General features: G+C 43.2%; 1 protein-coding gene across 3 annotated transcripts in view; it reads left to right on the plus strand.

Annotated features, from left to right (window-relative positions):
* Nucleotides 1–15,702, plus strand: part of LOC311107735 (glycine receptor subunit alpha-4-like) — a gene marked incomplete at both ends in the record, with an annotated part of 89,438 nt that overhangs the window by 61,660 nt on the left and 12,076 nt on the right. The window contains 4 exons of one of the 3 annotated variants that reach the window (XM_084150253.1): nt 10,114–10,203; nt 11,128–11,195; nt 12,769–12,992; nt 14,161–14,243. In XM_084150253.1, coding sequence (XP_084006379.1) covers nt 10,114–10,203; nt 11,128–11,195; nt 12,769–12,992; nt 14,161–14,243 — 465 coding nt within the window. Of the gene's footprint in view, nt 1–10,069; nt 10,204–11,127; nt 11,196–12,768; nt 12,993–14,160; nt 14,244–15,702 lie in introns of all 3 variants that reach the window. The other 2 variants (XM_084150252.1, XM_084150254.1) reach the window with 2 other exon arrangements.

Genomic DNA, 15,702 nt, shown 5'->3' on the forward strand with positions numbered 1-15,702 from the left:
CCCGGCGTCGCCTCTTCACTGTTGATGTTGAGACTGGTGCTTTGTGGGTACTATTTAATGAAGCTGCCAGTTGAGGACCTGTGACGCATCTGTTTCTCAAACTGGACACTAATGTATTGTCCTCAGTTGTGCACCGGGGGCTTCCACTCCTCTTTCTATTCTGGCTAGAGCTAGTTTGCGCTGTTCTGTGAAGGGAGTAGTACACAGCGTTGTACGAGATCTTCAGTTTCTTGGCAATTTCTCGCATGGGATAGCCTTCATTTCTCAGAACATGAATAGACTGACGAGTTTCAGAAGAAAGTTCTTTGTTTCTGGCCATTTTGAGCCTGTAATCGAACCCACAATTGCTGATGCTCCAGATACTCAACTAGTCTCAAGAGGGCCAGTTGTATTGCTTCTTTAATCAGCACAACAGTTTTCAGCTGTGCTAACACAATTGCCAAAGGGTTTTCTAATGATCAATTAGCCTTTTTAAAATGATAAACTTGGATTAGCAAACACAATGTGCCATTGGAACACAGGACTGATGGTTGCTGATAATCAGCCGTTTCCAGCTACAATAGCCATTTACAACATTAACAATGTCTACACTGTATTTCTGATCAATTTGATGTTATTTTAATGGACAAAAAAATTGCTTTTCTTTCGAAAACAAGGACATTTCTAAGTGACCCCAAACTTTTGAACGGTAGTGTATATGTTATATATCGATAAGTCACTTATTAAATAATTACCTTTTATCAGTCTCATTCAGAACGTCGCATAATCCTTGAACCTGCAAGAACCCTAACCTTATTGATGAATCTGCAATACACACATTGGCTTAATTATTTATTTGCTAACTAACTAAATAATAACACAATCCAAAACACACACAGGTTATTGATTACTAACGTAATACAATAAAAACAGGTCTAAGTGACGCCAAACTTTTGAACGGTAGTGTATGTGTTTGTAGAAATGAGGCCGGGTAGATTCCAACTCAGCCACACAACTCGCAAGGTCAATTTATGTCCCGGGACTATTTTTACTCTACTGCCTGCTCCTGTGTCTCTTGTAGCCCTGTACAGCATTTTCCTACCGACTCTATACCTCCAATTCTCAACTGTACTCTGAAAAACAATTGTTGAAGGAGGATAAGGAATTCTCTGAGCTCCATAGACAAATGATGATGCAATGAAGGGGAGTCGAGAATGTGATCCTTTGTGTCCTATGTGGTCTTCCTTCAGACTTCAATGGTAAACAGGAAATACAATTCCTCATTCTTAAGATTTTCTCTTGAATAAAAATCATATAGTAGGCCTATTAGAATATTTTGGGATGGTCAACACTTCCTGCAGTGTGGTTGATTACATAGCGGGTGAAGCTGAAATGTGTGTAAAATTGGAAACATATTGGAGTCATTTGTCTTGCAAAGAGAAGCAGTGCCTCTGCTGTAAATTGAACCAGGAACTCCCTTATCACCATTTATGACTTAACTTATCTTTCACAACCCAGTCACGACTCAACAAAAACATGTTTCTCCTCCCAGGTATATTTCTGTATTTCTGGCATCTTCTTTGCTCCTCAATTCATGCACCTTGGTTGGAAAGCGATGCAGCGGCAGTGATCCCTTCCCTTGGCACTGTATTCCAGTGTGCTGTGGTGTGTGGTTTTGCCCCCTGCTCACAAAGGATAGATCTGGCCTTTACATCTGACCCATGCCAGTTTCTCACAATTCCTCGGGCAGAGCATTTTCAGATTTAGAAAACGTTTATGTCCTCGAGGCAATTCATTTTTCAGCAGTCAAAGAACATACAGACAATATACATATTAAAATGTCGAACACAACAGAGAAAAGCTACGGATATTTACAGAATATTTACAAAAAGTCGGCAGGATAGTGCAAAGGTCTTAACATGTCTGAGTAAGGCTGGGCCGGTATTTGCATGTCAAAGTGCTTAGTGCTTAAAGTGCATATTAGTCCAACGTCTTGTTCATTTGAATTATTTTGTCCAGCTGTTGATGCGATCACTTTGTTGTGTTTGACTGGGACTGGGAGTTGCTGAAGCATGCTACTGTATAGAGCGTCAACGCTGTTCGCCATAGGCATAGGCATCACTATAGTGCAGTGTCAGTGAAGACGAATGCGCAGTGGTAAATTGCAATGTTCTCCAAATCCCATTCCCCAATGAGGCTATTGATCAATAGTGAAGGGCTTCTGTTACAGGCCATGGAGCGAGAAGGTCCACATAGGTCATTACAGACAAAAAATGACATGTTGATATATTACCATTTAAAGGTCAGTGGATATGTAACATGAAATAGGGCTTGTCAACGGTCTGTGTATGGTCTGACAAGGTTCCATTCATTTTGGTTTTATTGTCAAAAATATTCACATACTGAAAATGTTTTAGCGTGTGATTGGGTCAGATGAACAGTCAATTGTGAACCGCATCTGTGTACTTTGCAATGTAACCCAGTTGTTACAAAGGGTGTCTTTTTTGCTGATCAAACACGCTAGTGCAAAGACGGATGTACTAACACAATCTGGTCTGGTTGATGATGATGATGATGATGATGATGATGATGATGATGATGATGATGATGATGATGATAGTATATATGCCATTCAGCAGATGCTTTTATCCAAAGTGACTTAGTCATGCATGCTTACAAAATTTGTCTGAGAGCAAAATCGAAAGCTTGAGTGGACATAAAGGACAATTTCACAGCTAGGGGAAATTAAGAAGGCCAATTTCAACAGGTGGAGGGACCTGTTTTGTTCCGTCTCCCATTATGCTAATTCCACACATGGCTGTCTAAATGACTGATTTCCCGTGATGCGTGCTGAATCCAAGGAGCGGCGAGGCCACTATTCCGAATTGATATGCTTTCTGATCACTGGTCTCACTAATAAAAAGCAATTGGCAGCATATGTTTGCAATTCATGCGCTGAATATGGACTCGGTCTAATTTAAACTAATCTAGTTCAGTGAATTCTACACAGATGCACTGCCAACCCAGGTTCATACAAAATAATAGCCAGCTCCGTTAGCACAAATACTTCTTGTTGTCAGGCAAAATGATTTCAACAGTGCTTGAGTAACATGAGAGAAAAGAGAAACCCACACTCTGCTCTTGCTAGTATCACTGGTCTTTTATTAAGCTTCACGTATCGGCCTCAAGGCCTTCGTCAGAGCTTTTGAGTGTTTTTAATTTGCACCCTTATGTAGACATTGCTCCACCCACATCCATTCAATGCATCGAATGGGGTTGGAGTCAAGAAAAAATTAACATGTTACAATGTGTATTTCATAAATATTCGAATAAAGTGTGTTTTTTAGATGTGTTTAATACACTTTGTGTAGACACTTTATTCGAATATTTATGAAATGCACAGTTTTATATTTTGTAACTCATGTTTATTTTTCCTCGACACCAACCCCATTCGATGCATAGAATGGATGTGGGTGGAGCAATGTCTACATAAGGGTGCTAATTAAAAACACTCACAAAAGCTCTGACGAAGGCCTTGAGGCCGATACGTGAAGCTTAATAAAAAACCATGATACTAGTAAGAGCAGTGCGAGTTTCTTATTTTTCTCTCATTTGTTCCCATGCACCTGTAGCAAAGATGGCTCAAATGTGCGAGTGCCATTTTGAATAACAGTGCTTGAGTAAAATGGTTTGAGACTTGCATTAAGGTAGGTCCAGAGGCGAGGATGTATTATTTAAGACTGTCCAAGCTAATAGTGTCGGCTATAGCTTTAATGTGAGGAAAGAGGGAGTAAAGAAGTGTGCTTAATAGACTCCTAGGGGTCCAATGATGCCTATGGAGGGAGAGTGGAGAGAAGAGTTGGTGCCCTAAGCACTGACCCGATCACCCTTCCCCCTTCATCCAGTTTATATATATATTTAATACAATGCAGTTCAATGCAGTCAGACAGTTCTGTTGTTCTACACCGCCTGACTCGTCTCAGTTCTGTTTTCTTTCACTTTCAGTTGTATCTTCTCATAGTCCCTGCATTTTAGTGAATGTTCACATTATATATTATATAGCGTTGTTAGCCCTCTCTTGCTTTACCTCAGCCTTACTGGTTGCCTCACTACTCCTCATGAAGATTATAGCCTCATAAATCCAAGCATGTAGTTCATGGGAGAAAGAGAAAACAGTGCATTCTGTATGGGGGTAGAAGACATGCTACTGTATAATGCTGTTCTATGGTGCTCCAAATGTCAGAAAACCTTTAGCTAAGTGAGGCTCAGGCAGAAGGCTGGACTGTCTTGGAAGCATTGGCTGCAAAAGCTCACTGGAGAAAAACTCCCCCACATGACTTGTATAGTCAACAGAACACCAAAGACAGTGAACATGGTCACTTCAGACTCAGAACAAGCTGTGGTACCTAAAGAAGCTCTCTATGCCCATGAGCAAAATCTTATATTGTAAGCCTAAAGATTGTCTGGTTTAATGACTGACATAAGAAATTGATTAATATTGTATCATCTGTCAAATCAAGAAGTGATGAAAAACTTGAAAAGCAGCAAAGGGAGGCCTCCAAAGATGTTTCCAATAGTTCCAGGACTGTCAGATACTGTTGCTGTGCTGACCTTACACTCACTGCTCCTGACAGGTCTGACACAAGTCGACACAGTACTTCCTTCTCAAACCAGACTGTCAGCATATTACACTGGCTCAAAACAATCAACACAGGATGAACAGATACACACTCACCTCCCTTATTGAAATGTGAAATATTGGTCCTGTGGTTTTCTGCTAGTAATTAAATATCGCATTCATTCTGAATTAGTACTGAGCAGTTCCATCTTTGAGGATAAACAAAAACTGACATACAAGACAGGGAGTTGAATACACTTGTCCAGATTTAATAATCATTAGTCGCATGGCATGAAGCCATCTTGAGAATCAGAAAATACAAATTATCGCTATGCGTTCATCTGTCTCGGTTGTTGCTCAAAGAGAGATGTACAAATTAGAAACCAAAACGATTTATACTCAAGTTCTGCATGTAATATTCAGTGACAAGGATGTTTTACAGGGTTATTTTTTCACCAAAATGCATTCTGAACAGCTGTTGAGTTATGATGCAATTCTCCTGTCGTATTTGGTAACAGCACTGTTCAAGGTTTGCCCAATCCCACAGTTTTGTGATGTTTCCAATTGCATTTGAACTGTGGCAGAAATATATACTTTTTTTCTCCTCTCCGATGGCGGAGCAGTTACAAGTCCCTGTGTATCTGTCTTTGTTTATAATTTCAAAAAATATGGCAACAATTTGACCTCCATTTCAAAACACATTGTCGACCAAATTTGTTATTTGTCTGGAACTCAATAATAAACATTTACATTACATTTTAGTCATTTAGCAGACGCTCTTATCCAGAGCGACTTACAGTTAGTGAGTGCATACATTTTTCCTTTTTCATACTGGCCCCCCGTGGGAATCGAACCCACAACCCTGGCGTTGCAAACGCCATGCTCTACCAACTGAGCTACATCCCTGCCGGCCATTCCCTCCCCTACCCTGGACGACGCTGGGCCAATTGTGGGTCTCCCGGTCGAGGCCGGCTACGACAGAGCCTGGATAAACTAAATAAACTAACCACATTACAGGAGTCTGATACAAAGACAATACAAGCCATTGTTCTGTGAGGGGGGAGGAAGGTAGAGAGCGAGATTAGGAAAACAGAGTTGTTAGATATTCTTGGACACGCTCCGATGTGGATGCAGAGATCAGACGAGGTAGAGAAGGCCTGAAAAGGTCATTCAATGTCCCCGACTTGCATCTCAATGATTTAGGAAGAGGCCTTTTATTTAACAGGCTCCTGATGCTAATAGGCTCCTGCTACTCTGTCAAGCGCCATCACCACTGACCTAAAGATACAAGCAATACAGACTTGACGGACCACAACCTCTGTTAGATAGAAGTGGCACAATTTACATTCAACATTGGGTAATCGTCAATATTAGGATATCGTCAATTGTCCAGAAGAAAAAAAACTCTCAGACCTTAATGTCGGTGTTGTTTTTTGGGCTGCTTAATTGTTGTAGTTGGCAGGTTTCACTGGCTTAACGGGAAGGAAGAACATTCTACCCTTGATGACGGAGGACAGCGTAGGCAAGACTCCAATTAGAAATGTGTTAGGGTTGATGGAGAGGTGATGTACTGTAAGGCCTAAGTGGATGCATAGGAATCCCACAGCCTTCTCAAGGGCACATGGCTAAAGATTCAGGATTCACAGGAGAGAGGGCTGCAGACCATTACAAACAGGACCTAAGAACTGCTGAACTGTTGTGGACTGAAGGAAGCCAATATAATGTTGTTAAGGATCTAAACTCAAGGACCACTCCAAAATAAAAAATTTTTTTTTTTTTTTTTTTTTTTAAAGGATAGCTTATTATAGTAGCGGTCGGTATGTAACGGGTGGGTTGGACGGTCCAAATAAAGATATTCTCAGTCCCGATGTCAAAATTATAACTACTAATTAAAGTAACAGCTTTAAAAAAAATGACATTTTAAATAAAAAATCAAATCAAATTTTATTTGTCACATGCTTCGTAAACAACAGGTGTGGACTAACAGTGAAATGCTTACTTATGTGCCCTTCCCAACAATGCAGAGAGAAAGAAAATTGAGAAATAATAGAAAAGTAAAACACGTAATAATAGATACACAATGAGTAACGATAACTTTGCTATATACACGGGGTACCAGTACCGAGTCGATGTGCATGGTAGTTGAGAGCCATCAGATGAGGCATTTCAAACTGAGCTGTCCTCAGTGCCTATTAGTAGCACCAGGCACAGAATGAGTCACCCAAAGACAGCTCCACGATCCTAGGCTGGAATTAACTCAAACGTTCTCTCAAAAGTATGTCTTGCCTAATAGCTTTGGCTCCAGAGCATTGCCTCGCTGATACAGTATATGGCAGGGAAGTAGGTTGGCTTATGCGCTCGGCTCACTCTGTCTTAAGCGAGAATGTGAATGAAAGTTTCCTCAACTCCACTGAACCCTTTTGCGGCTTAACTGACATGGGCGTCATAAAATGGACACCCTATGGAGATTTGTTAGATTTTCTCAGGTAATTGTCATCAGTCACCTTCCCGCCGGCCTGTCACAATCACCCAGAAATCCATGCCAACACCTTCGCAATTGTATTAAAGGAGACCAGTTTCTCATGTGTCAATATTTCTTGAACTGTCACAGCTATTTAGTTTTTTAATGCTCGAGGTGAGATCGAGTCACAAATCTGCAGCTCAGAGAAAATCACTGTTTAAAACTTGTCAAGAAAATCTGATTGCTTTTGTCTTTGGAAATATAACTATTTTGTGTTTGCACTTCAATTTGGCGCTTGGTCTCGCAGCAGATAGGCACGAAACATATATTTACTGGATAGAATTCAATTCAGGTTACCCATACAACGCTGTGTGTGTGTGTGTGTGTGTGTGCCCGCGCCTCTGTGGCCATAACAGAGAGTAAAAGAGATGGAAGGTGCATCAATATTGTAGCAACTGTAAACTTCATCCAACAGCAGATGAACCAAAGACAGGGGAATTCAGGAACTTTCCCGCAGTAAGAGAGACTGAGATGTAGCTCAGTAGAATCCTCAGGGGTATATAAATTAGTTGATTGATTTTCAATGGAGGGTGGAGAAAGTGAACGTTAGTCAGACATCCAAGGAGACCAAGGAGGCCGCAAATCAAATCCTAATCCATCTGTCATTAAAAATGCATGTTTTGTGCAGGAATCATCTTATGAAACATATCACAGCAAAGTTTGAACGAGGGAGAGAGAGAAATGTACAAGTGTGATGTGTAATACTATTCAAGGCTTTTAAACTATTTTATTTCCTGTTTAAATTTAGTCATCAGAAACACCAGAGCATCAAAAACATGAAAAAAAATTACAATCATATCTATGTAGCTAAGTTTGCTACCCAGTTTCATCAGATTTGGGGGCTCTTCGGGATTGAATCGAGTCAATGTTGTGGCTTTTCAAGGTGTTTTCCTGTGTAGCTGGCCAAAGCATGTTGGGTTTCATTATGTTTTCTCATACCCGACTCTATACACAGATCAAAAGAGCCAATGCATCTGAAATGGAGGTGGTGGTTCGTTGAACCATGTTATTTGGATAAGTAACCTTGCCTGAGACCTGAATACATTTACATTATTTAGCAGACGCTCTTATCCAGAGCGACTTACAAATTGGTGCATTCAACTTATGATAGCAAGTGGGACAACCACTTTTTTCCTTTTTTTTTTATGGGGGGTGGGGGAGGGGGGGGTACTATTCCAGGTATTCCTTAAAGAGGTAGGGTTTCAAGTGTCTCCGGAAGGTGGTCAGTGACTCCGCTGTTGAGGACAGCTCATTAGACTAACACAGTCTTGTGGCACGTAGGAGACCGGGGTTCGAACAAGAGTCTATGGGACTCAGCAGATGAGTACAGTTCAAAGACCTTGTGATCTGTCTGGAACCTTCACCACCCAGGTTACACAGGGCACCAGGTTACACAGGGCACCAGGTTACACGGGGCAGACGGCACACAGGGACCCTCTTCACAGCCCAGGTTCCACAGGGCACCAGGTTACACAGGGCACCAGGTTACACAGGGCAGATGGCACACAGGGACCCTCTTCACAGCCCAGGTTCCACAGGGCACCAGGTTACACAGGGCACCAGGTTACACAGGGCAGACGGCACACAGGGACCCTCTTCACAGCCCAGGTTCCACAGGGCACCAGGTTCCACAGGGCACCAGGTTACACAGGGCAGACAGCACACAGCGAGCCCCTTCACAGCCCAGGATACACAGGGCACCAGGTTACACGGGGCAGACGGCACACAGCGAGCCCCTTCACAGCCCAGGATACACAGGGCACCAGGTTACACGGGGCAGACGGCACACAGGGAGCCTCTTCACAGCCCAGGTTACACAGGGCACCAGGTTACACAGGGCACCAGGTTACACAGGGCAGACGGCACACAGGGACCCTCTTCACAGCCCAGGTTCCACAGGGCACCAGGTTACACAGGGCAGACGGCACACAGGGACCCTCTTCACAGCCCAGGTTCCACAGGGCACCAGGTTCCACAGGGCACCAGGTTACACAGGGCAGACAGCACACAGGGAGCCTCTTCACAGCCCAGGTTACACAGGGCACCAGGTTACACAGGGCACCAGGTTACACAGGGCAGACGGCACACAGGGACCCTCTTCACAGCCCAGGTTCCACAGGGCACCAGGTTACACAGGGCAGACGGCACACAGGGACCCTCTTCACAGCCCAGGTTCCACAGGGCACCAGGTTCCACAGGGCACCAGGTTACACAGGGCAGACAGCACACAGGGAGCCTCTTCACAGCCCAGGTTACACAGGGCGCCAGGTTACACAGGGCACCAGGTTACACAGGGCGCCAGGTTACACGGGGCAGACAGCACACAGGGAGCCTGGGGGAGGGGACTGGGGTGGGATAGCCGTCCATACTTCACAGGAGGGAGCCCGGGTTATGACTGATCAGCTAACGATTGCATCAAAAGCATCGGGCGAAATCAGCGGCGTGCCAGTCAGGAGAGATCCATCACACAAGCTAGGGCCCGTGGGCTCTGGAACTGCTATCTCCCCCTCACTCTCAATCGCTCTCTCTTTGGTCTGTTGGGCCTGTCAGTGTCAGACTGAGCCATGCTGGAGCTGGAATCGAAGCCTTCCTCCCCTGTTGTGACATTCACAGCATTTCAATTGAGCCATCAATCTGTCAAGCCACACTGCTGCTAAGCCAGGCGAGAGTACACACTGAAAGAGAGAGTGCTGGGGTTGGACGTGGATGTACCTTTTCCCCTTTCGCCGCCTCACTGTAGTTAGTGTCTATTGAGCACAATATGTACTGAACATCATGTGACAAAAGAGGGGTGTTCGGGGGTGGCTGTGCAGAAGTTGTTTTAGACCTTGTTTTTCCTTCTCGTGTTTTCTCTTCCTGTGTATTCCACTGATGCCGATTTGAACTTTCACATTCTCTAACTATTGCTTCTCTCTCCCTCTCTTTCTGTGTTTGTTTTTGTTCTTCTTCAGATCGGGCTTCTGTAAGGAGGAAATAAAGTCCTCCAGTAGGACAGTCCCCTCCTCGCAGTCCCCGTCTGACTTCCTGGACAAGCTCATGGGGAAAAGGTCTGGCTATGACGCCCGCATCAGACCCAACTTCAAAGGTACCTTAAGTATGTTAAGAAGTGGGCCACAGCTCCCATAAAAAACACAGAGACTTCTCGGAATGAATGCAAGCAGACAGCCACCTTTCTTTTAATACAAAGTAAGATAGGACTTGCCTGTAGAAGTGGATATGAAGCATAGAACTGCTCACTTGCTTACTTAGTTTGAGTAAGTTAGAATTGTATCCATAAATGTACCCAGATTTCTATTAATAGTAAATAGTTTGATTACTGAATGCCATAATGTAATTATTTTGTTAGATACTTCTCCCTATTAGCTGAAATCATATATTTTTGAAGCCATTTTAGCCGTCGCGCTAGCTGTTCAGTCCGAACATATTCACAAATCATGGGAATTCATCGTGCTATGCAGACTCGGTCTCCCTCCGAGGCACGTGTTGCTAGGCAACCCTCCTGCACTTGCCTGGGCTGGCCTGCTCCCTCCATGGCTAAAGCCAGTGTGGGGAATGTGCTAACAAATGTTTGTGCTATGAAACTAAATAAATACTGCACTCTGTCCCACAACTTTTTTACTAGATTCATGATAGTGTTGTTAGACAAGGCAAGGAAAGTGAACTAATTTTGCCCGTGCTAACTTTCAATCAAACCATAACTGAATGCCTCAATGCCTGCCTGCTTTATATAGCAAGCTATGGCTACGTGACTCCCTGTCTGTAAGAGCTAACCATTTTCATGAACAGGGCGGTGTACCTAATTAACTGGCCACTGAGTGGATATTTCATACTTGCACCACATCAGAGAGTTGACAGCAAGACACTCTCCACTTCCTGTACATACAATAACCCTCAGTGTCATTCAAAGATTTCTAAATGATCTCTAACAAACTTTTACACATCAGGTCAAACAGTTGAAAGGATTCTTCCATATAAGGAGTGATGGATTGTCTTTTTATTCATTTTTCAGGTCCGCCTGTGAATGTCACCTGCAATATTTTCATCAACAGCTTTGGGTCCATCACGGAAACTACTATGGTGAGTCAACTGAGTAACTTGAATTTCCACAGTGAATTAACATCCTAGAATTAGAAACCATTCATAATTTTAAGCTAATAATTGACTGTGTTGCCGACTGCTGCCATCTTGAACGGGTCTCAAAGAGACAAACCAGTATAAAGAAAGGTGAAATAAAAAATGTAAATTAATATACGCTTTATACAAAATACCATAAATATCCAGGTAGCATGATAACCCTAAGGCAGTCTCATTGTTTTGTAATCATGAATTATCGTGATACAAATCTTATTTGAGCAGGTATACACTAGCTAAATCCCAGAATTTACAAAAGATAAATCTAAAGGATCTCCTCCAGCTAATACAATACCCTGTTAATTCCTACTCTTTGGCCTGCTCAATATTGGAGCAATTCCCTCACCTCTCTCCCTTTTATTTCCTGGAGTCTATAAGAGCAACCTTCAGAGACCAGTGGGTCAGTGATGTTCTGATAATGAACTGTCCGCTCTGCAATTAAAATGAAAAATTGGAGAAGAAATGAGTGAAATGGAGAGAAGAGAAATATAATCTCTCCCTGTAAGCCTGTCCAATACAAGAGGGAAAGTGCTTGGTCAGTAGATTGTAGCAGTAAACTGTTAAAGGTTATTGGGCACAGAGGGCTTGACCCCAGGTTAGGTCAGTGTGGACAGAGAGGACACTAATGATGTCACTGGACAATGTGGTAAAGGCCTAGTGTTTATTGTGATAAATGTGTTGTGCTTTCCTTTGTTTATTTGTGGTACCTCATGGGAACAGAGACAGACAGTTGTAAACTGCTGGAGAAGAACACAGACACAGCTGAGTCTTTCAATACCATGAGGATTTACTAAAATGATTTACTTGAATAACTCCTGTGAATAAATGAGGACGTTAACTTTTTGTGGAATTTACCCAATTTCAAAGTAGCTATTCATTGATTTTGCTTCACACAATGCAGATTTTTGTCATTTCAACAGGCACTGAACAGAACTTAGATTAACCCAGAATATGGTACTTCAGCCTGCACTAGGTATTCTAGGTTGTTGTCTGTGATTTCCACCTTTACAAATGGACAAAATGTAAATTACTCCTGCATGACTCCTAATTCCATTAGTATAACCCTAAACTACATAGATTCACCCTACTTTTCAAACAACCAATTAAAATGTGTCGCATTGTCTTGGCTATAATTAACAACAGTAAAGGTTATTAATTTAATCAGACTTCCCACTTTACATCAGAGACAGACGATCATGAACTGAACAAGCTAATTAAATAATTGAAACCTGGCAACGTTATCACTTCATTAATTGCCTCCTATAGTGTGTGACAAGGTATGACACACTGTCTCGAACTACTATGTCTCAATCTCGATTCATCTTCCACAATTCCTCACATCCTACATCCTATCTCCTCGCCTCCTTCTCAGCCGCAATCGAGGAGAAGTTCCAAAGTCCATCCCCTCTGACCTTCTCTAGTGCGTTTTTGAGGAGGAGGCGAAGAAAGAGGATGCGAGGAATCGAGAAACAATTAATTGAGAAAGGGACAATTACTAAATTTCTTGTTCAATCCACAGGACTACAGGCTTAATGTGTTCCTACGGCAAAAATGGAACGATCCCCGTTTGGCTTACCAGGAGTACCCAGACGACTCCTTGGACCTGGATCCTTCCATGTTGGACTCCATCTGGAAGCCTGACCTTTTCTTCGCTAATGAGAAGGGGGCTAACTTTCACGAGGTCACCACCGACAACAAACTGCTGCGGATCTTCCAAGATGGGAGTGTACTGTATAGCATCAGGTGAGCAGAGACAGTTCGGTGTGTGGCCACAGGGGGAGCTAGTAAGTTATTCAAGACAATTCTGGCTATGGCCACGGGGGAGCTAGTGAGTTATTCAAGATGCTTCTGTCTGTGGCCACAGGGGGACCTAGTGAGTTATTCAAGATGCTTCTGTCTGTGGCCACAGGGGGAGTTAGTGAGTTATTCATCACATGAACTTTGATACCAATATATTAGCCCCACAATCAAAACCAAAGTTTTGAGTTGATCTATCTCTCCTCCAACATTCATGACCCCATGAAAGGAATTGAAAAACATGCAGTTGGTTACAACGGCAGATTTATTTGCTAACAATGATCACACACTAGTCCAAAAGGCGTTTTAGTAGCTACCTCTCTGAAACCGAGGACGCAGAGAAACTTTGAAGGCTCATTCGTCAGTGTATCTGTGGGCGATTTATTTTTTTTGCCTGGAATTTCACGTTATCGCAGCACAATAGTGATGGGGCTCCTGCTGCGAGTAGTGTAGCGCTGGTGGCTCTCGTCTGTCCTCTGGGCTGCGAGTAGCGTAGCGCTGGTGGCTCTCGTCTGTCCTCTGGGCTGCGAGTAGCGTAGCGCTGGTGGCTCTCGTCTGTCCTCTGGGCTGCGAGTAGCGTAGCGCTGATGGCTCTCGTCTGTCCTCTGGGCTGCGAGTAGTGTAGCGCTGGTGGCTCTCGTCTGTCCTCTGGGCAATGCATTACAGCAGGTAATTACACGGCTTCTCTTTTAACTCAAATTCCCTAATAGTTCCTTCTCTTTCCCACGGCTCCTTGAAGGCTCAATGCGTCAGCGCCTCAATCAATAAAAGGAAGATGTCTACCAATTAGTTTGCTATTGTAACCAAATGGCATTGTAACTCACAGCATCCTTTACAATTAGCCTTTTTTTGATCGTGCGGAAAAATGCTCACAATTCATCCCGTAATGTATAGTACAATGTTAATCTTGAGGTAGGTCGTAAAACTGTCCACCGTCGAAGCATTAGGTGAGTTTAAATAAAATGTCTGCCCTGTGAAGTCCCTTTACTGACCTTTGCAGCTGTCCTCCTTGCCTCGGTCTTCATTTCTCCCTGTATGTTGTAATTCTCTTCTTTCACGCTCTCCTTTGCCCTTTACCTTCACCTAAAACTGCCCTTCTCTCTTTCTATCTCAGGCTGACTCTCATCCTGTCCTGCCCTATGGACTTGAAGAATTTCCCCATGGATATTCAGACCTGTACCATGCAGCTTGAAAGCTGTGAGTCTCCCTCTATCTCCTTCTTCCTCTTTGTCTTCCTTCCTCTCCCCTTTTCACAGCTATTAGCTTCCTCTCCCCTTTTCACAGCTATTAGCTTCCCCTCCCCTTTTCACAGCTATTAGCTTCCTCTCCCCTTTTCACAGCTATTAGCTTCCTCTCCCCTTTTCACAGCTATTAGCTCCTCTCCCCTTTTCACAGCTATTAGCCTCCTCTCCCCTTTTCACAGCTATTAGCTTCCTCTCCCCTTTTCACAGCTATTAGCTTCCTCTCCCCTTTTCACAGCTATTAGCTTCCCCTCCCCTTTTCACAGCTATTAGCTTCCCCTCCCCTTTTCACAGCTATTAGCTTCCTCTCCCCTTTTCACAGCTATTAGCTTCCTTTCCCCTTTTCACAGCTATTAGCTTATAGATGGAGCATTTTAAGTTGTGAAATTCTTAAGAGATATTATCATCACAAAGGAGTGACATTGATTTGAGGTTACATTCAATGCCTGAATGTGACAGGCTAGGTTTTGAGTTGCTGCTTTTATCAAACATCCTCTGATGATGGTTACTCTTGCAAAATTAAAGATGGACTTTCTGACACCGGCTTGTGTAGTCACTGACTCTGCAATAACAAATTACAGGCTAGCTTTGACAGTGATATCCCGTCAGGGTAATGAAATGCATGTGCGGTGTACCAAACATGTAGGAATCTCTTCATAAAAAATATAAATAGAGCAAAGTCAGTCGATAAATCCTGTGCATAGCATGTCCTTCCTTATTACCTAGATAAAAGGTAAAGAAAAAAATAATTCAATTCGCTGCCCCCAGCACTGATAGCATCTGCCCCCCCACAAATCCAATTTCCAGGATATCAATAATGAAACCTTCATTTTGTGTTCCCTTTTATTCTATGACCCACCCCTGGCGCCCGCCACCAGGCCAGACAAGATAACTTAAGTCTAGTGAATATTCCTATTGCTTTCCCACTCTCTGTTTCAATTGGAAGATTTATACTAGTGTAGGAACTTATTGAAGCATATACACTGAGTATACCAAACATTAGGAACACCTTCCTAATATTGAGTTGCACCATCCCCCCTTTTGACCTCAGAACAGCCTCTGTAGAGTACCACAGTATGAGTCATAATACCCATAAAACCTAGCGGTCAAACAGGGAAATGGTTCCAATCGTTTTTCCATTGGAACCATTTCCCTGTTTGACTGCTAGGTTTTATGGGTATTATGACACCTCCACTGTGGGGCTCTATTCGTCAGGACATGGACTCTACAAGGTGTCAAGCGTTCCACAGGGATGCTGGCCCATGTTGACTCCAATGCTTCCTACAGTTGTATATATATATACTGTTGGTAGAGCATGGCGCTTGCAACGCCAGGGTTGTGGGTTCGATTCCCACAGGGGGCCAGTATGGAGAATTTAAAAAAATTATGCACTCACTAACTGTAAGTCGCTCTGG

Source organism: Coregonus lavaretus (assembly GCF_964263955.1).
Source record: "Coregonus lavaretus genome assembly, chromosome: 32".
NCBI lineage: Eukaryota > Metazoa > Chordata > Actinopteri > Salmoniformes > Salmonidae > Coregonus > Coregonus lavaretus.